The sequence below is a fragment of the Saccostrea cucullata genome, unplaced genomic scaffold (assembly GCF_032062105.1).
Source record: "Saccostrea cucullata isolate Sc308-1 unplaced genomic scaffold, CSIRO_AGI_Scuc_v1 ctg1579, whole genome shotgun sequence".
Lineage (NCBI taxonomy): Eukaryota > Metazoa > Mollusca > Bivalvia > Ostreida > Ostreidae > Saccostrea > Saccostrea cuccullata.
The window spans coordinates 34200-60605 of NW_026940777.1; the positions used below are offsets into that span (position 1 = coordinate 34200).

The following is a 26406-nucleotide window of genomic DNA, read 5'->3' on the forward strand; positions in this document are numbered from 1 at the left end:
AGAAGTTCTTTTCGCTCTTTCTTGAAATTGACATAAATCTGTAATAAAGTAATAAAATAAATTACAATAATTTAATAAAATTAGCAATCAGCAGGCCCATAGGCCACAAGGCTTTCCCGGGTCCTTTTGGTTCTGCTTTCATTCTGAACTCCACCTTATCCCCTCTAGGGCATTGATTTGAATATCAGAAGATGCTTGCATATAATTATATGTATCACTAATTTATTATGTCCAACAATTAATTAGTATGAAATTCTGGCCCCACTTACCCACGGGGGGTCATAATTTGAACATACTTGAATCTATGCAATCTTAGAATGCTTCATTGTAAATACGTAAAAATGATGAATCATAGCCCCCCTCCCGGTTCTTAAGATTTTTATCCCCTCGCAATGGAGTTGAAAAGAATAAAATAAGGCACTTGTGCGTTAGGGTGTGTGTGTGTGTGTTAGGTGTGTGGGAGTGTGTGTGAGGGAGGGTGTGTGTGTGTGTGTGTGTGTGTGTTAATTTGTCCTTGTGCGAAACGGGGTAATTCGTATCGGGATCAATGTTGAATGCTGTTTTTCTGGCAGCGATAGAAGTATTACGGTCAGATAACTTATCTTCATAAATATATAAAAATTGAAATACAAGAAACATCAAACTTCTTTCTGAGTTCGAATATTAATTATACATTCTGGAAGCAATTAACATAAAAATCCAAAGGGAAAATCCCTGTCACACTCCTTACGAGGGGATGCTCCGTTTTCATCATTTTTCTATGTAAAACGATCACAAAACCCAAAAATAGAATCATCCATCCCTTACACTTTGTTATAAGAACATTAATATTGTAATGTATGCACTTTCTGTTTCTGCAAGCAGTCTGACTTAATACATGTATGTATTACTTTGCAAAGCTCTCCATTACACTGATCTGCTGCTTTTTCTATCTCTTTTGTAACTTAATTTCATTTAAAATTTGAAATTTGACCAATCCTTATCAATATCTTGCAAGCTTATTACATACATGTAAAAAAGACTAAATTCACTTGCAGATCAAAAAATCACATACGAGTACAGATTAAATTCATTAAAAAAGAAAAAACAATCAACAATATAAGCTTTGTGTTTTATTACAAAACTAAGCAATTTGCAAATGTCAACAATAATCTTATCTGAACTTTATCCTCTAGTACCCTTAAATAAAATCAATTGGTTTTTTTCTCATGATTTATATTTATGTTCACAACACATGACCATTCTAAGTTCTATTTCTTTTTAAACAATCCCTGTGGCTATATAAAGTGATGACTAATTTACAAGGCAAGAAAAACAAGAAATTTTTTTTTGTTATCCTTAAAGAAGCACTAAAATAAGCACTGTCTCTGTATTATTCTGATAAAACAACAAAACCTTACAAAAAAATAAAAACAACAGAAATAAGAAAAATTGTAAATATTGTAAAGGCATTTCAAAAACTAACATTGAAGTTCTTTTTAATTTACTCAACATATGTGAATATTAATGGAGCAATGGAAATATCAACATTAGTTAAGGTGTACAATTTCTTTTCTTATCATTCAATTTCTTATAAAGCTGTTTTCCTTCATAGTAAAATTCATACTTATTCATGTACATGTATTTAAAGAACCGTGTTTCCATGTTATTCAAAACAAACCCAACAAAAAGCTGACAGTGCAAATGAGTGCGACATCTACAAAACTGGAAGCAAGTCTTGTATGATTACAAAAAATTACAGTTCAACTTCAGTATCTCGAACATCGATATCTCAAATACCATGGATATGTCAAAGTGATTTGAAATTCCCAGCAACTTATTCTTTAAGTATTTCACCCTTGATATCTTGATTCAGCAGATATCTCAAAGTTTTTCATAGGTCCCATCGAGTTTGAGATAATGAAAATTTGACTGTACTTGCTTACTGGTTGAATGAGGTTCAAATTATTCTCCAGTTCACATAATGCTGTGGGGTCTTATGTTTAAATAATTCAACATATATATGGACAATACAACAAAACACTACAACCTAATAACACTCTAAAACACAAAGAACATGTAATCATTCCATACCCCTATCACCCTCATAAAAATCTTAAGATTTACTTGCTTTTACCAAGGCCTACATATATTTATAACCAAGAATCAGTGCAGTCACAAAATATAGTTTCTCAGTAATATATTGCTAAATTTTAACACTTTTTAATAAGGAAAAAATCACTCTTATAAAATGATACAGGATTTACATTTGATTCAGATTAATGGCTAATTAATTAACTACTCACCAAAAGAAAAAAAAATGTTAAAAGTCAGTAACACTAATACAATACTAACAAATCGTAGTGAGATTCCTACAGTAGTTGATCCTGTGGGTGTTAGATAACAGCCAATGTTAAGGTTAGTAGTACCTTAATACTGAGAAAGATGTCCTGGGAATACTGAATGTAAATTTTTGTCCTTCTATTGCCTTCCAACAGCCAGTCTCACTCAGTTCTTGTCATACTATCAGTAGAATGATACAGCTAATCTACTACTGAATTCTACACACAGACATACAAATCAGGAAAGTGTAAAATACATGCTAGAAGACAGTTATATGTTCATAATTTTTTCTTTACTCCCTACAATGAAATTTATTTTTGTTCATTTTGTTTGTCAGAATGAGATTGCTCAGAGGGATAAATTTCATTTAATCATGTATAACATTTAACTTTCATTTTTATTTTGACCTATTTGGCCCAATTTTTAGTAAATATAAAATTAGTACTTGGCTTTTATATCCCTTGACACCAATGTTAGTTTGGCGATCACTTTGGCAGTGCTTGAATTAATAATAACTTAGAAAAAAAATCAATACACATGTTTGTCATATTCCTTCTGATTGTATCCTGTTAATATATTGTAAATACATATTGTTTAATGTGTATCTTATTCTTCAAAGTACATCTATCTATTAAATAGACATAAACTAAAACATGCATATATATACACATTGTTAATTTGTTACATTCTTAAATGACAATTAACAAGAATCATCTACAGACACAGAAATTGCTTCATATTACATGTAAACCGGTATTCACAAAATCTGGACACACATAATTTAGTTAGATTTACAAAACTTGAATTTTGAATATAAAGAGAAAATGACCTAACTTGAATCATTATGCAGAGTTCTCAGAATACCAGCATCTCAGATCTTTTAATAATAGAAAAAAATTATTTATTTTGACTGATGCTCGAGTAAAATTATGCCAGAACAGTATGTCAGATGGTCGCGGAAGTTTGATAAAAATTGAAACACATAAAAGCAAAAAGACATTTAGCATGGTACATATATAGAAAACAAATACATGGTAAGCATATCTGGTACTAAAATAATTCAAACAAATTGTTTACACAGACATATTGTTCTCTGGTCACAGTAATGCATTTCAAACATGTCACTAAAGATGAACTCTTCAAAAAATATATATGAATGGAAACTTTTGTTAAATTATTCTACATGTATACTTTAAATAAATCTTACATCATCACCAGCAATATTGTTGTTATGGAACTAATCACAGCACAAGCAAACCAAGTCAATGAAACCATAGATATGTTGTAAGTTGAGTTTGAAACAGTTATGACAAAGGAGTATATTGTAAGAACTAAGAAATACATTGCAAAACAATATCAACAACAATTATATTATTTCCTTCAACAAATTTGAAACCACGGTGGATAGAAACAAATAAACATAAACTAATAACACTGTGCTTTCCCCTTCACAGGTCTAGGTAATTCTTCAATTTTTTATAAATAAATTTTTTCTTAAATTGTTAACCTAAAATGTTTACATTTATTTTTCTTCTGGTTTTGGCCAATCCCAGGTCTCCGGGACGAAGCATTCGTAATCCGTAGAGTAGATATTCTCCCGAATAAACGCCATTTTATCTTCTGGCTCGGGGTAGTATGAGGCGATTTTCTCCTTATACACTTCCTCCGCAATAGACGTGGCGATCTGGATGGAGCACTCTCGGATTGTCTTCAGTGGTGGGTACACGCGACCTTCAGCAAGGTCACCTTCTGTCACTAATCCCGCCAAGGTCTGCAACACAAGTATTCTATTAGCTTTTCATACATGCTCACTAAATCAAAATTCCAAACAACATTAACTACAAAGTATTCAAATTTTGATGTCACTTGTTTCATAGAACTTTTATTTTAAAAACTGATTTCAAACATTCCATACTTCCTTCTTAAATGGCTTTATATTATATGCAATATCACATCTCTGAAGATTATATCAATTCAGCCAAGCATACCAAAGTTGACTATGACAAGTTTAACTAAGCCTGTTTCCTTTCCATAATGAATCCTTTCTTTTTTAAATGACTTTGGAGCTGATTACCTGAGCAGCTGTTAGGAACACTTTCTCTGAGATATGGCGGATTCCACATGTAATGGCTGCCAGTGCCACTCCAGGGAAAATATAAGCATTGTTTCCTTGACCCGGGACCATGACCTTGCCATCAATAAGTACTGGGTCAAAGGGACTTCCACTGGCAAACACACATCTGCCCTGAATTCAAAGAAAATCAAGCTGTCACTTTTTCATCAAGATAGTAAAATTTTGATTCAAATTAAATGAACTATTAATAAATTTCCATACCAGGTTCTTCAGTGATAAAATTTCTACAAAAGTATTCAAATGTTAAGGAAAAATCTATCAGTAGTACATCTATCTCTTTGAACATTCTAGTGTCTTTTGGTAGGATGTTATTATTGAAATACTCTATGTTATTATTGAAATACTCTAATCATTTTACAGATTTCTCGAAAGGTTTGCAACGAAAATACAACAAACTTTAGAATCTCAAACAATATCTTGAATACCATGGAGTGAGCTGTAAATCCCATTCTAGTATTGTATCTTTGATATCTTGAATCCCCTGACATCTTTATTTTCCTTTCCTTCTCACTGACTTTGAACTTATAAGATTTGACTATCTATGAACTTTGCTGAGTGTTTTTGACTTACGTCGCTCCATTTATAAGCATCCTCAGCGGAGCATTCCGACATACTTGTTGGGTTACTAAGAGCGAATATGATTGGACGTTCATTAAATGCTGCCATGTCTCTAACAATGCCCTCTGTAAAAGCACCAGGTACTGCAGCTGCCCCTAATTACATAAATAAACATGAGTAAAAAAGTAATTTGACACTAAAATTTCTTTGTTACAATAATTAAGATCTTATTCAATAGTAAAAAATAATAAAAACAATAGGGTTTACATATTAAAGTTAAAAGCAGACTTTAATTTCAATTGCACTCCATGTATAGAAAACATTGATTACCTATAATAGCGGTAGGCTTGACTGTTTTTACTGCCTGTTCTAGCGTGTCCACTGGAGGGTGATCCTTAGCAAAGACTGCCTTGTGTCCTGTGATTCCACCCTTTGGCCTGTCCTGTAATTACACACCAATTGTCTTGTTATTTGACATATGGATACACTTGTAGGTACATGTATATTTGAAATAATTGATTGATGATACCTTAACGAGCAGACCCCTGGAGTCCACCAGCCACATTTTACCGTCCGCTTCCTCTTTACTTGCTCCCTCTTCCTGCATGGCTAGGGAGAGCAGGGTGGCAATACCTAAATTGGCCTAAAACAACAATTTATAACGTAAGAGACATGTTTTCGTGTCAGAATTCTGTGGTCCTTTGAAATATAAAATGTTGGGTTTTTAGAAATTTTTGATTTTGTGTTTGAAAACATTTACTCAATGATCTAGTTTAAATCTTAACATTTTTGGAGGACATGAATTTGTGTTTCTCTTCACGTCACAAAAAAAAAATAAAGTGCAACGCCACAGCATGATACGCCCGTCAAAAAATTACACTTAACTTAAACAGTTTAGAGAGCAAGAAAATCATGTAAACCTTGATTCTAAAATTTCCATGATTTTTTTCTAGAATTCCTTAGAATATTTGTTTATCCATCCCCTTTGGTGTAGGCATTAATCATAACAAATTACATCATTGATAGATTTCTATACTGGTTGTATTAGACCTTGTCAAATGCCCATAATATTAAACAATATCAAATTAGTCTTAACAACTTAATCTATACCAAATTAATTTTGAAAATAAAAGGCTGGCCATCAAATGACATAAGCTATTTAAACTGACCAGCAGTTCTTCTGTCTAATTCCCAAAGGATACAGATAAGAAGATGCTAGCTAGCCTTCCTAAATTGAATTTTTAAAAATTAATCTTTGACTGGATGCTTGTCAAAGTCATTACTATAGATGAATGAATCTGCACTATCTACCATAAAATATTTTTAAAACATAAAAATACTCAATGATTTTTTTTTTTTAAATTCAATGTCGGAAAGGTTTTAATATGCGATTTCTATGGAAAATGGACATGCTGATTCCACCCCTATGAAATTAGTTTTTTAAATTAATAATATTATATAATATCAGATTAGTTTATTATGCAATATCAATTTAGTGTTAATTACTTTTCATCAAAATCATTTTAAAACTTGGCTAGCCAACAAGAGCTATCTTTAATCCAACAGGCTTACCCATCTGCCCAATTCCCAAAGGGATATAGATAACACCGATGCTCTCCAGTTAGCTTTTTTAATAAGGATACAGCTAAATTTTTACATTTTTTAGGATTATGAAATTAAAAATTTACAAGACTTAGTTTTTTAAAAAATTTCACTTAAATTAAAGGTCACAGTGACCTTGAAATAGGTCGCAACACAGAATTTCTACCCAAGATGTATACATTTGCCAAGTTTGATAGTTCTAGGTCTTATAGTTTTCTAGTTATGAGCCGGACAGGATTTTTCCATATTTGGCCATAGCACCTTAATTAAAGGTCAGAGCGACCTACTTTTTGCGCGCGACACACCGTCTACCCAAGAAGTATCAGTTGACAAAGTTTGATAATCCTAGGCCTAATAGTATTGAAGTTATGAGCCGGACAGGAATGGACAGACGGACAGACGGACGGACGGACGGACGGACATGAAGCCTATAACATAATACGTCCCGTCTTAAGACGGGCCTATAATGAAAATTATGTCCTATAAGTAACTGATTTCACAGAATCATTTATGTTAATATTCATATCATATTGAAGTCAAATTTAGACTCAATTTTCATTTTACATTATTCCCCACTAATGATGCTAGAATTCAGTTATTTTCTTTCCTTTTGTTTATTTTTAAAAAGACAGCAGAAAGAAATTATCAAATAAAAACTCAGACAGAATTTACCTCCCCCGCCCCCTGGAAGAGGAACACATTATCCCTGAGTTGTCTGCCCGTGATTCTTAGGGAGGCGAAAACTCCGGCTGCTGCCACTGACGCTGTCCCTACAACCAAAAATAGACAAATTCTACTGATCTTAGCTAATAAATAAACATCATCAAACAGTTAACTAAAGGGACGCAAATGGTACACCTTGTGTCATGTAGAAATGCCTTATTAAACAACTGAAAGTTTAAAATATTTGACACTTTTTCTTGCTTTTAATATGACTCAGTACCTTGGATATCATCATTAAACATGCAGAACTTGTCTCTGTATTTCTCCAGGAATCTGAAAGCATTGTGGTTCCCAAAGTCTTCAAATTGGACAAGTGTATCTTGGCCATACCTAGATAAATACAGACAGTTAATAGTAAACACTTAAATAGTCTGTGATTAGTACATTGAAAGACGACAATATTTCTATTCATTTTAAATCTTCTAAAGTACCTTTTTCTTACTGCCTCCATAAATTCATCAATAAAATCATCGTAAACTTGACCAGTAGCTCTCTTCTGACGCAATCCAATGTACAGTGGGTCATTCAACAAAGCCTGAAAAATTACATTTCTTGAATAAAACGACTTCAAAAAAGCCATACCATACTGTATATTAAACGTACTGTAAAAGCTGTCTGCAGTATACATATATGCAAAAAAAACTGCAGTAGTAGAAAAAAAAAACAAAAAACAAAGCAATACCTCATTATTTGTACCCACATCCAACATAACAGGTAGGAGCTGCTCTGGAGGAATGCCCCCGAGGGCGGTATAGAGGGCCAGTTTACCCACAGGAATTCCCATCCCATAGGCCCCAAGGTCACCCAAACCTAAGATCCTCTCCCCGTCTGTAGCCACAACTGCCTGCAAGATAAACCCACCTTGTTTAAAATCAGCATCATATAAATCATACATGTAATGAAGTATATAGACAGTTTTATAAGCATATGCCAAGCCAAATTAAATCTGTTGGGCATTGAATTTCATTGATGTCCAGAAACATTAAATGTATGTGACGTAGTAAAGTAGTCATTCGATTTCAGGATTGTATTGTATTTACAAATGAAGACAATCAATTTTAAACACATCAAAGAGGAAAACAAAGGTGTAAAATGAAATCTGACATCTATCAGTGATATGGATAGGGAATATGTTTTTCAGTATTATCTATGATTTAATTAATTTACTATGGTTCATTTCCAAGAAATGAAGTTATGCTCAGAAAGTTAAGAAAATAAATAAAGGAAGTGAAATATCAACAAAGGAATTGATTATATCAACAAAAGACCAAAGGTCCACAAAGCTCACGTGAATCAATCTTCTCTTCCCTACTAATGAACATGTATATGTAGATAAACAAAAGCCCTTATGGACAAACTTATGAAGCTTTAATTTACAGTATATAAAATTTTAATCCCCAGATATGATCCAGTTCTTGCCAGTGTAATGGTCTGGGACATTAATATTGACCTTGATAGCTCAGTCAGTAGAGCACCTGACTAGTGCTGCAGGGGTGCCTGGTTTGATTCCGGGTCCATTCACACATCTTCCAATTTCCTGTTACCTGATTATACCCCAAATTTTATTAGAACAAATGTGCATCAACATGCAATAATGGGGTGATAAACAATTTGGCTACTTCTGGCCATTTGTTTTCTAGAAGATGTGAAAAGTTAACACATGACAGATGATGGACAAATGTTGATCAGAAAAACTCAGCTAACAAGAGCTATATGAGCTAACAAGATACTTGTACTTCTAATTCACACTTAGTCTATCAATAAAAGGCCTGTGACAAGTGTGTTAAAGCAGCATTAATTTTAATTATCTCATTGACCTTCAATACCAAAATAAACCTCTCTCTCTTTTTTCTCTCTCTTTCTCTTAGTGTAAATGTGTCATTAGATGTGATCATATTAAAGATGAATGGATGAAAGTTTTGTTCTTGCCTTAACATCAAGCTCAGGCCAATTGCAAATCATCTCATAGAGATGTCCTCTATCATTAATGGACAGAAACAGACCTCTGAAAGAAAGGATTATCAAACAATAGCCAGAAAACCAATCCACAGTTATACACAGTGGACATAATCAATCATTATAAATATCAAGATCACCAATTCATAGTTATTCACAGTGGATGACGATGTAGTTTTTTACAAATTGTACACATTGTGGATTTAGTACAAAAATGTTTTACTGCATATAAATTGCATATCATCTTTTTTTGGTAAAAGTTTTGAAATCAACTTCTTTTTGGTCTTACATGCTGTTTAATAACAGAAAGATTTAGTAATCTTTATTGAAATGAGCCGTTCCAAGCAATAACCCCCCTTATGTAATCTGACAGAATTTTACGTCACAGTAGAAAAAGCGACGTCATAGTTTTGCAACAAAAACTGCGATCAAAATATATCGCGCACTGACTGCTTTCCAACTTCTTGCTTTGCTTCACGTCACATAATTTTCTCCGTTGTGCTTTCTGCATATTTTTTTCATGACTTTATCTATTTCATAACATATCTGACTCTGATTGTTGTCAAACTACATATGCATTACACATTAAAACGACCTAAGAATATCCTGATAAAATACATATAATTTGTCAACACTTCGACGATTATTCTGTTCCATGTACAATAAAAATTTTCTGTTAAACTAAATTAAACATGAAACTGTTGTTTAAAATTCAGATTTATGACTTTCTTATTCAACAACGACCAAAAAAATAATAATTACGTGGACGTGCAATGGTGATATTGAGTGTAAAAATATTTTTTTAAAAGTAAGGAGGAGTAGTTTGAAATCTTGTTTTTTAATCCGAAGTTTTGGCGAAAATTGATTGGACTTAATCACATGTCAAGAAAAAGGCACAGGAATTAACACCAATCAAAATGAATGACAGAATTGTTAAACCACACCAATACCAGATCTAATTAAAATCCGGGGTATTTTTTTTTTATTTACTGTAGACCCAGAACCTCTTGGACGAAAAGTGACACTAGTTTAGCTAACAAAGCAACATTAATAGAATAGACGTTTATCCGATATTCTCCCTTTTGTAATGTGTTGAAAAGATCGATTACTTGTTAATACTGTTGTAACCCTCCCCCACCCCCAACCATCACCACCACCAACCCCCCCCCCCCCCGGGCATCATTTATACATGCTAATATTAACAGTGAAAATATACATTCGGAAAAAATGTGGACAGGGGCCCCATGCTACCCCCGGAATTGATTTTTTTTTATGTGCATGATTGTATATATAATCACAATACTAGTATTTGTTCACCTGAGTGTAAATCTAATGCAAATAAAATACATTTCCAAAATATCTTAATCAGTTTGGATTTTCCCTATCTACATTTCGTCTAACATTGCAAGAAGTAATATTCGTAATTTTCACCAGGAAGATCACATGCAGGTGAACATAACCTTTTTTTCCACAATGCTAGATATTGGAAAATCAGAGAGCTATGAGTATTTATCATATATTATAAACACTTTTGTCGAATGATTTAAAAAACGTTCTGACATGTTTTTTAACGTATGTGCACGGGAAAATATTAAAGCGTTATCATTTTAAGTGGACCTGTACCAAGACAAATCTTTGACATTGTAGAGGAAAATGTGAAAAAAATAAAATGAGAAATAATAGTGAAGTTGAGAAGGGGTTGAGATTCCCTCAGGAGAAAATAAAATGATGGAACTCGTTGTATAAAAATGCAATTTTAAATTTGCTGTTCAATTTATTATCCCTAAACAACGTCTGTAATGATACAGAATTTCAGTTTGAAGTGCTTAATGAAAGATATGTGTGAAAAAAAAAGCCATTAATGATGTTGGTACCACGAAGTATGCATTGAGCGGTCACCCATCCAAGGGTTAAACAGGCTCACCGTTGCTTAACTTGCCTGAGATAGAGCGAGACTACCACATCACCAGAAAAGCTATCTCAATATAGCGAGGCAGTACAAGTTCGCTACAAATGTTAAACACAAAAGTCGGAAATATCTTGCATAAAAAAGGTTTCTAGATAAATTGTCATCTTTTATCCTTAGCAGTGAAACTAAAGGTGATGACCCTTTCTCAATATTTAGATTAAAATAGATTGAATGTTTGTATGTTGTATCTCCAGATTTTTCAGAACTCATATGGAGACGCCACCACTTGCCGGTGGAGAGCTGCAAATATTGTCCTATACATGTAACAAGCATTCAGGGCCATTGAGCAGTGAGGGATCTTTTTCGTGCCAGCACTCACTGCCACACGGGGCCACGGTTTATACAGGCTCATCCGAAGGACCGGTCTCCATGTAAACTTAACTAGAAGACTAACAAAAGTAACCTACTCAACACCCCCCTTCACTTTCAGAGCACATGGACTTCTTGTAAGTTGGTAAGGAAGGTCAGATATTCGAATATTTGATGTTTATGTAGTGACAGATAATGGCCAGCATTCCTCCCCCTTCTGCACACAATGGAACTTCTGTGTATGTGTGTAAAATGTTGGGTAGACTGGGATAGAATATATTTTACTAATATATGACAAGCATTTTATTTAAAGACAGTCCAATATGCAGATTTCGCACCTAAAACATGTTCTCTTTTCTATAAAATTCTTTATGTTTTTTTTTCTATGAAGACGGTAATCAAATGTTGTAGATTTGTGTCTATATGGTTCAAGGACAAGCTGCTCTAAATACTAGTAGACCCCTGAATTACGTTTTTCTTTGTCTCTATTTTTTTTTTCGATTTTGACAAACTGGTACATATTCAGAGGACCTTCATGATATATAAGTGGTGACCTGTGAAACTTGCCTCATAACAACCTTTTTTGAAACTGTGACATGCATGTGTTTTTAAAATTAAGATCGGATCGCATATTGAGAAAGTATAACTTTCAATTTCATAGATCTATGCGTAAAGCATGAGAGGAACGACTCTCATAATTTTGTTGTTAGATATAGATGGGGCTGTATGTTTGGCAATCTTCTATATATATATATATATATATATATATATATATATATATATATATATATATATATATATATATATATATATATATATATATATATATATATATATCAATTGTACTGTAGAAAATATACAATTCTTTAAAAAGCTTAATCATATGCCTTACCCTTTTTCTCAGTTTTTCAGGTCTTGTTTTTATTAGTTATTTCATAATTTGAAATCTGGAAAGAACACATTAACTATTCATCAATTACAGATTTAACATGTACATGTATACATGTATATCGAGTCTACATTGCCTTTATACTAGTACTTATATATTTATTCTTTCATTGCCCCCTCCCCTTTTCTTTCTTATATTTTTAACAAATCAGGAAATAATTAAGCAAAGAAAATGCAAATGTAGTTGAGCATTTAAAAAAGGATAAATGGTACTCATCATTGTACATTGATAAACCATACTTTACAAAATCCTTATGTTGTGTTCATTGATGAAAGCGCAAGCCCCTGCCCCTTAATGCTTCTCTTAGTCAATGTTTTGAAGGCAAAGGTTGAACAAGTACATGTAGAATCGGTTATAAAAAATAAATTAATGGGATATAAAATATTTTTGTTGTTGTTGCTGGTTTTAAAAGATTTCGGCTGAACTTAAGCAGTAAAATTGAAAGTGAATTTTTCTTAATAAAAGACCTATCAATTATGTGTGATGAATTCAGCGAATAACAGGACTATTTGAACTCCATTAAAATATTTTTAAATAATTAATATCAGAAAAGAACGAACTGAACGTTTTTTTTTAAGAAAAAACAAAAAAAAATGTTTACAAGAAGTTAAGCAATAGTCAGAACGGCAACACAATACGAAGTTATTGCGTATAAGTAGTTCGTGTTTTTATTACGTTGCTATATTTAACGTCGACGTCGCTACAAGAAAAAAATTTATAAAACTTGACGTCAGCCGTATAAATGATGCATTCTTTGAATACCTGTAAATCCGTAACGGAGCAAGATACACCTGTAATATTTACAGGTTATATTCACCTAAGGCTCTACATCATTTTTCAAGAAAAAAGTCATTTTCGAAAATTTTTGCCATAAGGGGGGTTTTTGCTTGGAACGGCTCAAATAATATATGGATTGTCTTGAATACATATACAAGTACAACATTTTATAAGTAATTGCTATACTGCATATACACTTTTATGTAAAAACTGTAAATATTTTCAGTGTATATTGCGATACAAAAATGAATTGCCACATTTACTTTTTATTATTAAAACCAGTACCAAGAAACAAGAAATACGGACGGAGATACAATGTAACAATGCTTTGCTTACATCAGTGTGATACTGTTTTACTAATTAATTACTATTTGCTTCATGACTGTTAAACATATGTTAAAAGTATTGTGTATGTATACAAAGTACATGCAATACCAGATATACCAGTAAACGAAATCTTACTCAGTACTGCATAGATATTCCTCAAATTTCTAGTACATTACATATTTTCATTCACAGAATAAATGTAGTTTTTGAACAATTTTTAAAACCATAAGAAGAAAGCTAGTATTCATCTAACTGTACCCACCTGGGTTTTCTGTAGATAGTGCCATACAGTTGGCAGGCTTTTCCTACAGTAGGAGTGTAAACAATGGGCATCATTATATCTGTGTGTTCCACAAGGCAGCGGTAAAACAGCCTCTCGTTTCGCTCAGCCAGGGCATTGAGAAAGATGTAGCGGTCCACGTCCGTGGCACGAGAGCGGAAGTTGACCATTACTCGCTCCATCTGTTGGTCCTGAGAGATGATGGCTGCTGGGATCAAGCCATGTATTCCCATCAACTGTCGCTCTTCTAAGGTGAATGCTTGACCCTTTCAAAAAATAAAATGTTGATACATAGAAAAGAAATAATAGCTGGTAAATTGCAACATATTTAATTTACTGAGAATTCATTCAGGAATATGATAATTTTTTAACAATTCATATGAAAATAATTCATATATATATATCTAAATTAAAAAAGACCATACGATCATCTCATTAATCTTGGTTGACAGCTTGCCCAGACATTTAGGACTAAATATCTTCATTAAATGGATCAGTCAAAATTTCCAGGTGTGTGAATACTGAATAAAACAGCCTTGTCTTTCACAGTTTCATTAAAACTGATAAAAGTCTTAAATACACTGAAATATATACAAAATGTTGAACTGGCATTTATACAAACCTTGTTCAGTTTGGGAGTTCGAATAATATCAATCCCCCTGACCCTAGAATGGTTGATGAGATCTTTCTTTAGAGTTGGTATCTTCCCATGTTTTGATGTCACTGCAGAGGTGTGGAAGGCACATACCATTGGCTGACCAAATCTGTGAACAAGTGAAAACATAAACTTTCACGAACAAAGTAGGTAATTGAAATTCAAGTCAATTCCACATCTGCCATATTTCTCACCTACAATTAAGATTTAAAATCCACTCCTGTCGATAAAGCTATATTTTTTTGTCCCCAGTAATTAATTCATTTCTTTCATAGTATAGTCTTATGTATTTAATGGAATCTTAAGGATTATTTCCTGTACTTTAATTTTCAAGAGGAACATAATACATAATTGGAAAGACAAACAGCTGATCAGCAATTATGACTGACAAAAACAAATTCAGCAAAAACGCTTTTTTTCTAACAGGCCAGCTAAAAATAGAATTTATAATCGGTAAATGTCTTATGTTATTAAGTATCAAATTTCTTTGAAGGTCAGTTAATTATCATTGAATGAATTGCAAGGTCAGCAAGTACTCTCATTAATTTCTTGCTACATCAAAGAAACTAAACTTCACTTTAAGTGAATTGATTTATTTACTTACTTTCCCTTCTGTAAAATTGACAGAAGTTGGCCCTGGACCCTGAGTGCTACCTTAGAACCCATTTTCTCCGCCTACCAACTTGAACTTCTCCTACTCTTCAGGGAGACGCTTCACAGTGTCGAAATCTTTCGAATGTTTGTCGGATTGCATAACGTTCAAAACCTTTAATCAGTTGATTCAAAAATGTCCAAAAAAAAATTTAATATTAAATTCTGAAAGAAAAAATTTTTTAAAAATATACGTATATTTCATTGAACCCTTTTACTAATCTGTGAGTTAAAAAAAAATTGCCAGGTTTTATCCGGATTTTAAGAAGTTGACTGTTGTTAGTCTCAATGTTAGAACCTTTCAATAGTGTTCCCGTGTAAACAAAGCTGTTAATTTTGAAGGCCTACGAACAAAATCACATCAATTTATACAAGGGTAAAATACTTGCAAATATAAAATCTTAAGAAATATTTTTTTCTCTGTGCAAAAATACAACATTTAATTTAATGCATAAATTCATCAGCAGAGAAAAGAATATTTGCATGGTGGTCGTAGCGTGCTGGAGCCTAAAACATGTAAAAACTAAAAAAAAAAAAAAGGTTGGGACTAACAGGTCTGGTACAATCACTAGATTTAGCTATGTAGCTTGATTTATCTACTTAGCTTTATTTACTTACCTGAGGTAGCTTTATTTAGCTACCAAATCAATTTTTTTTATTAAAAAAAAAAACATTTTTCTCAGGGTGTGCAGAAAATTTCATTTTGATGCATTGATCATTTTTAACTTTGAACTCATCTAAAACAATTCATGAAAAAATCACTCTTGAAGAAATGTCTTTTTCTGCGCAATTGCAATCAAAGTTCTGAAAGTTTTGGGGCTATGTATGACAGTTAGAACACTTATTCCTTGAATGAAATGACAAAGAAGTTCAGTTCCGGTTAACATGATAATAGGTCGGTAATTATTCAGCACATTGTGAAGCAAAAATACTCAGTCATGCCTCACTGCACGTAAGAGAGAGGACAGTTACCCAAAAAATGGAATTGCATGTTTTGCTCTAAATTGTCCAAATGCAGCAATGTATAAAGTATCTCTGCTTTGGATTGTTTTTTTTAAACCTCCCTAATATAAGTATTAACATGATTAATAGTCATTTAATTGCGATTTTTTGTCTCTTTTTAATAAAAAGAAAAAAATTGAAAAGTTGCATTGAAATAGCTAAACAAAGCTACCTGAGATAGGTAAATTAAGCTACGTAGGTAATTCTACCTTTGTAGCTAAATCTAGTGATTGTACTTGACCTGACTTATCCCTCAAATGGGACAATGTGGGATATACATCATAATACATGTACTTCATTTTCGAATATAGTAGCCTAAATGGGATTATTATTTTAAATGATTTGTGCGTGCACATCAAAAAAATATATTAGTATATTTTGAAGCAAAGTTCCTTTGACAAAAGTCTTGGGAATATTTTTGATAAATGATTGAAATTTTCTAAGTAAAAGTAAAATTTTATTCTTTTGCTTTTTAATTACTCTCATTTATAAGGCATTTTTTGCCATTGATTGACTTTTACCATTAGATTATGTTCCTCAAAAATACCTAATTTTTGTATCAGATTAAATGATATCTTGAACATGCAATAGCATACTCTATGAACTGGGACTGGTTTTGCAAGAGATAAGATGGATACTGCAAAATATTTTCTGTAGAAATTTATCACCTTAGTCCTACCAATATTTGCTGCAATAGAAACACAAAAATAAGAAGATGCAAGATTTTTTTCTTTCTACAAAAAAAGTAAAAGCTGAAAATCAACATGGTGGTGAGGTTGAAATTTGGAAGTTTCTCACAAGTGTATGTACATGGTATTCAATATAGAGTCTGCATGGTTCTAAAGTAATAAATGTAAAGACATAAATAGATCATCAACATGTAATGAGAAGGCACAAGTAAATTTATCTTCTTTTAATACTAGTTTTGACTAAGACAGTTGTCATCAGTGCCTGTTTTTACAGAATTCCTTTCTATTCTTGTAGGCATTGTTTGGATGGCTACTCCAGGAAAGGAATTGGTAGTCAAAGGAGAACTCGGAAAATTTCTACAGAGTCATGCACTGGAGGATGGCATTGGGTAAACTACCGTATATCCGGTTTTTTTTGGCGACGATCTATTTTTCGTAATTTTTGCGACCATTTTTAATTCGCAAAATATAAAACATGCAAAAATTATGTCAGTTATAATGTGACATAAAAACATTACCATTTTAAACAAAAAAATCTTAAATCGTAAAAAATAACTTACACAAAATAAAAACTGTACTAATCTACCCCCTTTTCGCAAAATTTCCAACACGCGAAAAAAAATGGATATACAGTATTAGGCTTAAAAATTTCTTTGTGAAAAGTGAGAAAATGGGTTTTTTATAGATTAAACTCGGTATTGTTTAATGAATGAAAAGACAAAACAATTAATTATCAAAGTATTGAAAGAATTGAGAGCCAGGCTTTAATTGCTCGAGTTTATTGTCTGATGTGGAATTAGTACGTATTTAATTTTTTTCTGTTTGGCCATTGATTTTTAACAGGTAGAGTTTGTATAATTATGATTTAAAACAATATCCTGTATATGTACTAGTAATTAAAATTAACAGTCCAGACCCCAAGATATGTTATGGTTTCAAACAAACAGTACTTTTATCGCCAACTACATGAAGAAACACTGATACATGTACATTGTCAAGCGACTTCACTCATGTTAATTCTTAAAATTTCAATTTACTATACTATTAATTTGCTTAAAATCAAAACGGAATATAATCACTATCATAACATTGATGAAAACAATATGAAACATGACACTCTTCCACAATTTCAATATTTCGAAAAACCCGTGCTATTGAAAATAGTTCGTTTATTTCATGATTATTCCAATAAAGCAAATATCTAATTTCTCTTTCAGTTTAATTCTCAAGCAAAAATATCGATCATTAACTTTTCCAAGGATTGGGATGTTAAAAATATTTGTTTGTATATCGTCTCGCAATGGAACTATTTTGTTTATCGGAAGTGTCTGCTTTGACTCTGTTTCGTATTTGTTTACTGTGCTATTTATAGTAAGACAGTTGATCATGATGCCTAGAGCCAGGACTTTGCTATTAGCAAAGCAGGCTAATAAATTCCTCTTGAGGAGACACTTTTTAAATATCAGTTTAACTTGTTCAAATATTCTAATCTAATTAATACTAGACTAGTGTCACTTTAAATTAACAATAAAGAAACTATGATTTCAAAATTATTACAAATGTTAAAGGTGTACTTTCTTCATTTTTTCAGAGATATAGATGAGATAGTTTTGAATTATGTCATCAGTATTCTGGAGGATCTGGGAGACGACAGCAATGCAGAGGAGAATATTGACGTGGACCAGTTTATTGAGATGATGGAGGCGTACATTCCAGGATTTGGCACTATTGATAGGTAACTCAATTTATTTAGGATATACATGTATAAACCCAATTACCTGAATTTATTTTGTTTAGTTGAAAAAAAAAAGAAAAATTGATTCTAGAGTATGGTATATAATTCATGCTAAGAGATAAGATACATCATGCATGTATTTGTAATTTTGTAAGAATCATACTTTTATCTAAGTTTTGGCTTAGCATATATATGAATTCTAAGTGGGGCATTCATTTGATGTATGTATTATAAGTAATAAATAAGCAGTAAACATTTGCATCAATCCTAACTTGAGTGTATGATGCTAATGTCAGGGTTATCCCCAAGAACTGAAATAGAAGTAACATTTAAAAAGTAGAAGTGGATCGTGGGTTCCTATGCTAATGGGGAGTTAAGGAGGAATACCAAAATAACTGGGGGATAATATCATTATAGGAGTGGAAATTCCTTAGCTCCAGGATCCTAGGGACAACCCTGCTATTTATAAATGTAGTAGGATTTTAAGTTGAAGGCAAATACAAATACAAGAAAATACAAGGTGAAAAAACAAGAAACTCATGATAACAGGTTTCTTCTTTCATGATTAAAAAGTTTAACTGTAGGCCTAAACTTGTATCAAGATGACAGAAAAGTATATCCAGAAAAAAAGATACTGTATAATCTCTATTAACCACCCCTGTCCCTATAAGCGCCCCCTGTACAGTGATTAAAATCATCTAGAATCATATCAAAAGTCTGCCAATATTTGAAGAAAGTGAAAATGAAACTTGTTTATTATTCAATTTCTCGGTGGAAAATGAATTACTTAGCATAATTTGGGTAGATTATCTTCACTTAAGGTCAAGATCTAGTAAATGAAAGGTGCCTACAGATTTATCAAACTTGAGTAATAAATTCCTTTATTAATGCTTTACAACTTAAGCTTGGTCAAATAACGTGTTTCGGGGCATAATTTGTTGATAAACAAAATGAAAAACTGAATTTTAAACTTTCATTTTCAATGAAAAATTAAGAAAACCAGTCATGAATATGGGAGTTTTTTTCGTATTCGGCAAAGGAAATGTATCCAGATTTTTGCCTACAGTCTTCAGAAAACGGTAATTAGTATTTTCATGGTTTAAATTATCAAATTTGAAGTTTACTTTTCATATGAAATTATGACATTAAATATTATAAAGAGATTGATTATGACGTCAAAATAGCACCAAAAAAACCACCCCTTAAAGTAAAAGTTAGACATTATTTTAGTGCTACTTTGTATTTATTATTTTTTTTTTTCAAAAGTTTTTTTTGAAGTTAAAATATGACATTAAATATTATAAAGATAATTCTAAAATAACCACCCCCTTTTCACAATTTTCTAAGCGACCGGGGCGGTTAAAAGGGATTATATGGTACTGTGTATTTGTATTGTACAGGGATTCTCTTATATCATTGTTTTGATTTTCCTTTTTTCAGTGTTAAAGTTTGTGAGTGGATGTTTGAACTTTCTAACACTATTACAAGTGACGATCAAGGTAGGTGTAAATTTCTTACCTATATATTTTCTCTGTTAATGAATTAAAGAGCATACACCAAAATTATTTTATCCCTCTGAATGTTTGAATTCAAAACTTTTCTTTTTAATTTTAAGATATTTTAGCATGTTTAGCAGCTTTTATAAACAAAGGATTATTTTATATCTAACAAAAAATTTTTTAACTTTTGAAGATATCTTTAAAAAGAAAAACCTTTGGGGGTATAATTTGAAAAACGATCTTTTTTATGAATGTTGAAAAACTTTTTAAAATTAAGTTTGCATAAATTTGCATAATAAATTTTTTTCTAACAGTGGGAATCTAGGATTCATAATATATATTTGGCATAAGCTTTTTCTGTGAAGACTTGCTGTTGACTGTAATTTTATTCATTTTAGATGTAAATGAAAATGCTGTGGCATTCAGTTGTAAGGGAGATAATCCAAGCAATCAAATATCAAAGGAAGAAACCACACCAAATGAAGTGAATGGGAATATTGTAAGAGAATGCATCACATTTAACAGATCAATTGTTATCTTCATTTATCTCAATATCTATATATTTTTAACTTGAAATAACTTGAAATACATGTGCTGTTTCAAAACCAACTTATGTTATTCAGCTTTAATAAGATGACAGAAATATGACATTTTTCATATGGTTATACAGAGTTGAGAAAGCAAAAAGTTTTATATAGTTGGTCATACTTTGAATTTTTCTTTTAAAATTATTAACATGAAGACAGAGGACAATGATTTTTACAAGTCTCTGCAAGGAAGATATTTTTGGTAAACAAAATGATGTTATTTAGACTAAAGGTTTAAATTTACTCGGATGGTTTTAGGTGGATGAAGAACCAGACGAAGATGTTAAGATGCTCCTGGAGATGTTCCCTAACTCCTGTACACTGGAGATAACCCATTGTTTGGGGGTTGCTAAGGGAGATCTAGAGTCTGCTGCTCAGCTGGTTCTGGAGAGAGAAGAGACGGGAACCAGTATCATGGAACCAAAGGTCAGATTCAGAAAATGTTAACGACTCCTATTAATTTTTTTCACATGATTGTACAGATAAACTGACTCAAACGAGTGTATACATGACAGGCATTTGACGTTTTTAACCTTTCTTTTCATAAATTTAACCTTTCTTTCATTTATGAAAAGAAAAGTTAAAAACGTCAAGTGCCTTTGGTATACATGTACATGTAGCACTTTTTTTAATGCAATATTGCCTAAATTCTTTGTTCTTGTGATTAGTTTTATAGAGAATATTAGTACTTTAATGTTAAAAAAAATAATTGATTAATTTGCATTTAGGAAAAAACTAAATCTACCACTAGGAATGGATTGATGCTGTTAGATGACAAAAAGCTGAAAAAGCAGATGATAGAGAGGTATGAAGGGTACATGTAATTGTTGTGTGTAACATTTAATCTTCAATGCTAAATATTGCATAAGTTTCAACACAAGCTTTGTTTCATTATCAGCTGGAAATCTTCTTGAAAAGCAAAGATTATCCTCTGTATAAATCTGATAAAATTGGCAGACATTACAAAATGATGTTATTGTAGTTTCACTGTAATTCTAAGTGTATGAATTATATTCAGTGTATGTTTTCACCTCAGGAAGACATCCTTTGATATCAGGATGTATTATTTTTTAAATGTAAATAGAACTGATTTTCAATAGAGATGATCAGTACAATATAATTTTAGGTATGGGTATCAGGATGCTGATGAAGACAAGAGAACTTTTAAACCCCCACCCCCTAAACAGGTACATTGTATTGTCATCACTTCTTCAGATCTTTCATTGTAAATATGAATTAGATTTAGTCTGGATTGATCAATTCTTGCTTTTCTGTTCAAAAATAAGAAATGGTCAGGACTTAACAGAATGTTGAACACATTTTGGTGCCTTTTTATGTGCCCGTAATCAAGGATTCAGGGGTATATAGTTTTTGTCCTGTCCATCTGTCTGTTTATCTGTTTATCAACAAAAACTTAAACCTTACCCATAACTTTTGAGTGGGTGGGGCTTTTGCATTTGTATTTCACAGATAAATTTCTTGTGAAAAGACCTTTCTTTTTTTATACTGGTAAATTTTTTGAGGCAGTTTTAATACAGCTGAAATTTAAAGAATTTTGATAAAAAAAAATGATATAATAAATCTGTATTCCTCTGTTTTCATAGGAACCCAAGAAGATGGTACGTTACCTAGACGGCCGTGTTGTGAGCACTAAGGGAGAGAGATTTACTGAGATTAAAAAGGACGAGACAGAGGAAATGAAAAAGACATTTATAAATCTTAAACCTGCAAGGAAGTACCGATTTCATTGACAGACTCTGTTTACATTAGTGGTCAGGAATCTCCAAATGTAGTCCATAATCAGGTTGTCATTTTTAATCATAAGTTGTCATGTTCTCTTTTTGTGTTATAATGTAATCCTTGATTATACATTCCCCTGAAACACACTGGCTGTGTTAATTTAAGAATTATTTTTCATTTATCATAAATTAAGAGTAATGTTAAAGTAGTTTCAATTTTATGATAAGCTAAATAATACAAAGTCAGTTCACATATAATTATTTTTTGTAACACAGATGTTCCACACTATCATAAAACTTCAACCAATTCTTGCCATTATACTTTTTTTACATTCTAAGAGGAACAAGCATGAACAATCTGAACAAGCTCCTTGATAATTGTGTATTTTTATCATATTTATAGCATAGTTTGTTTATTTCAAATATGTTACACTTTTAACTTAACATATAAATAAGGGTGAAAATGGATGAACAACAGCATTGATAATAACAAATAATAACCAAAGTACTATTTAGCTCCATATTCTCATTTGCCAACAAACTTCTTTGGGCATTCATCCATCTGAAATATACATTTAAAATTGATTACCGGTAATCTTATTTTAAAAAGGCTGAATTCATCTTTAAGAAATATTCTGCCTTCAGTTTAATCTGAATTTTCTGTACCTTAAAATTCTTCAAGAATTTCTTTGGCAATTTATCTTTCATTTTACAAATATGTATAATGTCATCTTTCACTGTTCATTCTCACATTTTTACAGCTGTTTTATGTCATATATTCTGCATACATTTAACCAAGTATGAATGATCAAGATATTTTGATATCAATAGCTTCTATCTTTTGTTACAAATGAGTTTTTAAAGATATGTAGAAGTAGACGTGATAAACTGAAATATCTGTAACTAAGTCACTTCCCTTTATTCCCCATTTTCAAAAGGTGAGTTATTTCCCCTGAAGGGAACTCTTTTACTGTGTTTAATACGCATGCGCTATAAATAAAGTCACTTCCGCGGACGTTCTTGATGTAAACATGTTCATGGTGTATGCCTCTGTCATATGGAAAAATGTTATTGTGTTTGTGAATAAAAAGAAATCTTAACTGATTCGTATTTTTTTTAAATTGCCCACTCATAGTCTCTTTCTGGATTTGTATTAATCTGTGTAGTACTATAATAAGGTGCTGTGTGACCCCCCCCCCCCCCTTACAAACAAAAAAGAAACAAATTACTATTAAAATGCTGATACATATTCGAATAGCCCTATTAAAAAAAAACTACGGAAGCCCGTTGGTGCCACGTACAAAAAATATTTTATCTGGCGGCCGCCACATATATATCTGGCGGCCGCTACTTATTATTTGGCGGCCGCCACTTATATATCTGGCGGCCGCTACTTATTATTTGGCGGCCGCCACTTATATATCTGGCGGCCGCCACTTATTATTTGGCGACCGCCACATATATATCTGGAGGCCGCCACATAAATTATTTTGCAAAAGGTGAGTGTTATTTGGTTAAGAAGATGGATGGTGACACAACCGCTGCTTATTGATAAAAAAGTAAATGATAGAAAACGAATTCTGAAATATTAAAACACCATTCTTGGAAATCCAAAATGCAAAACTTTATTTTATTCTCAACCAATCATAGCTTACAGCAAACACCATGTTTTATGTCCGTGACCCCTGATGAGGCTTCTTAATAATCGAAATACTTGCATAATTTAAATCCAATATTAATCTGCTCAATGCAAAAACATATCTACTAGAAGTGTGGATTGGAGTGTTGGTTCATAATAAATCTCTTAAAAGTTTGGTTGATTGATGTTGCTATTATAATTTTTACACTTTATCCACCTATAACCACACATTAAAACATGCGCGTGCATCAGGAAGCCAGGTGTTACCTGGCGGCCGCCATATAAATTATGTGGCGGCCGCCAAATAATAAGTGGCAGCCGCCAGATGTTATATAGCGACCGCCAGATAAATAATGTGGCGGCCGCCGGATAAATATTTGGCGGCCGCCAGATAAATTATGTGGCGGCCGCCAAATAATAAGTGGCGGCCGCCAGATGTTATATAGCAGCCGCCAGATAAATTATGTGGCGGCCGCCAAACAATAAGTGGCGGCCGCCACATATTATATAGCGGCCGCCAGAAAAATATTTGGCGGCCGCCAGATGTTATATAGCGGCCGCCAGATAAATTATATGGCGGCCGCCATAAAAATTATGTGGCGGCCGCCATATATTAAGTGGCGGCCGCCAGATATATAAGTGGCGACCGCCACATAATTATCTGGCGGCCGCCAGAAACGGCCGTGGCGGCCGCCAAATAATAAGTGGCGGCCGCCAGATAAAATATTTTTCGTACGTGGCACCAACGGGCTTCCGTAAAAAACACAAACAAAAAAGCTAATTTTCGGTAGTGGATGTTCTGCAGACGGATCATCATTATTTACAAAATGTGCGGAACAAATTTTTAGTTATAAAGTTTTTACGAATTAATCTAGCCTGCTGCAGCCATATTTTCATTGTATCTCTAGGAATTTTTTGAAGACTGATGACATGTCCATCTACAGTTTTACCTCTGAAATTGCTGCATATACAGCAGTAGTTCGTCTTCCGCTACCGATACCAAGAAACTGCGTTTTTCTGATTGTATGTCATAACATAGAACTTTTACTTACAAGAACACATTTGGTGACAATTAAAGGCCTATTTCATTTGAATTTCTATTTGTAAAATAATTGATTCACTATTTAGTATTAAAACTTTGAATGGAATTCTAAATGAATAATTTAATCTCATGTGCTCATGTAACGAAGAAAGACTAATTAAAATAGCATCGACCTGAATTCATGTTACATATGTCGTATAAAGTCTGAGCTGCATTTAATCAAAGTTTTAGTGTAGGATCTAAGCATATGTACATGTATATTCCCGAGTAAAATACACATTTTGTTTTAGATCAGAGAATTGAGAGCAGAAATACGAAATTGATACAATAATTTCCTAGCGTATTTCTCGTTAATTAACTGAAAACAATCTTCTCTCAAGTGTTATTTATTTTTTTAAAATCCTTTCAGTGTAAGTACATGTATTTATTTTTATAAGTTATTCTTTTTTGGCAAAGTGTGTAAATAAACAATATCAGAGAGAGAGAGAGAGAGAGAGACTCCGTGTAACTGACATACATGTACATCTGTGAAAAAATAGATGTACCGTAATTTTATTGAATTCACAATTAAAAATTCTAATAATAATATTAATTTTCACAACTTTGGTTCATTTTCAACTGTTCAACCCATTTACATATTCTCTGTACCTGTACGCACGGAGGGGGGGGGGGTGCAGACAAGGGTTTTAGCCCAACCCCCACTTTTTTCCCAATATTATTTTTCATATTGAAATTGTTCATTGATAGACAGGTTGTCAACCCCCCCCCCCCACCCCCACACACACACTCAGTTTATACTACAGTAAAGTTATATAAGGGAAATGTAGTATTGTATGCCAAGGAACTGGTACTGAAAAAAGTATTAGCTTTTTCAACTTTGGGCAAGGTTTTTCTTTGCTTGCCAACTTTTCCAGGTAAAAATAAAATATTTCTTTGGCTGTTCCCCCCCCCATTTTTAAAGACGATGCTAGGTGCCTGGCTAATTCGTATAGCTTTCTAAAAGGGGGGGGGGGGGGTATGACCCTTTATAAAATAATTTATTATCTAAAAAAAATGCAAACCGTTTCCTTCTTTTAAAATTTTTAAATACAGCGTGTAAGTTGATCACTATTTTGTTGGATTATCGTAACATGTAGTCCGCGGAAGTTATGCTAGTGTTGAAGAGTTCCGATTTTGAGGGGAGATAACTCACTTTTGAAAATGGGGAATTGGGAATTTTTGAAACTCTCAGCATTCTGTCTAGTCATACTCAATGAATTATG

At 32.6% G+C, this 26406-nt stretch overlaps 2 protein-coding genes across 2 annotated transcripts; one reads left to right on the forward strand and one right to left on the reverse strand.

Moving 5' to 3' along the window:
* Window positions 1-1097: 1097 nt before the first annotated feature.
* LOC134256294 (NADP-dependent malic enzyme-like) lies at window positions 1098-15294 on the reverse strand. The gene is made up of 13 exons (XM_062738950.1): window positions 15166-15294; window positions 14529-14670; window positions 13889-14172; window positions 9269-9344; window positions 8022-8183; window positions 7771-7874; window positions 7560-7669; window positions 7289-7386; window positions 5544-5657; window positions 5345-5456; window positions 5027-5169; window positions 4397-4567; window positions 1098-4093 (listed from the first exon to the last, which is right to left on the reverse strand). The coding sequence occupies exons 1-13, from the start codon at window positions 15225-15227 to the stop codon at window positions 3845-3847; spliced, it is 1827 nt and encodes a 608-aa protein (XP_062594934.1). The 5' UTR covers window positions 15228-15294; the 3' UTR covers window positions 1098-3844.
* A 245-nt stretch (window positions 15295-15539) lies between these two features.
* On the forward strand, window positions 15540-23146 carry LOC134256300 (CUE domain-containing protein 2-B-like). The gene is made up of 9 exons (XM_062738957.1): window positions 15540-15588; window positions 17199-17292; window positions 18495-18638; window positions 20079-20137; window positions 20536-20636; window positions 20983-21150; window positions 21453-21529; window positions 21851-21911; window positions 22329-23146. Exons 2-9 carry the CDS (start codon window positions 17210-17212, stop codon window positions 22473-22475), a joined length of 840 nt encoding a protein of 279 aa, XP_062594941.1. The 5' UTR covers window positions 15540-15588; window positions 17199-17209; the 3' UTR covers window positions 22476-23146.
* Window positions 23147-26406: the final 3260 nt, after the last annotated feature.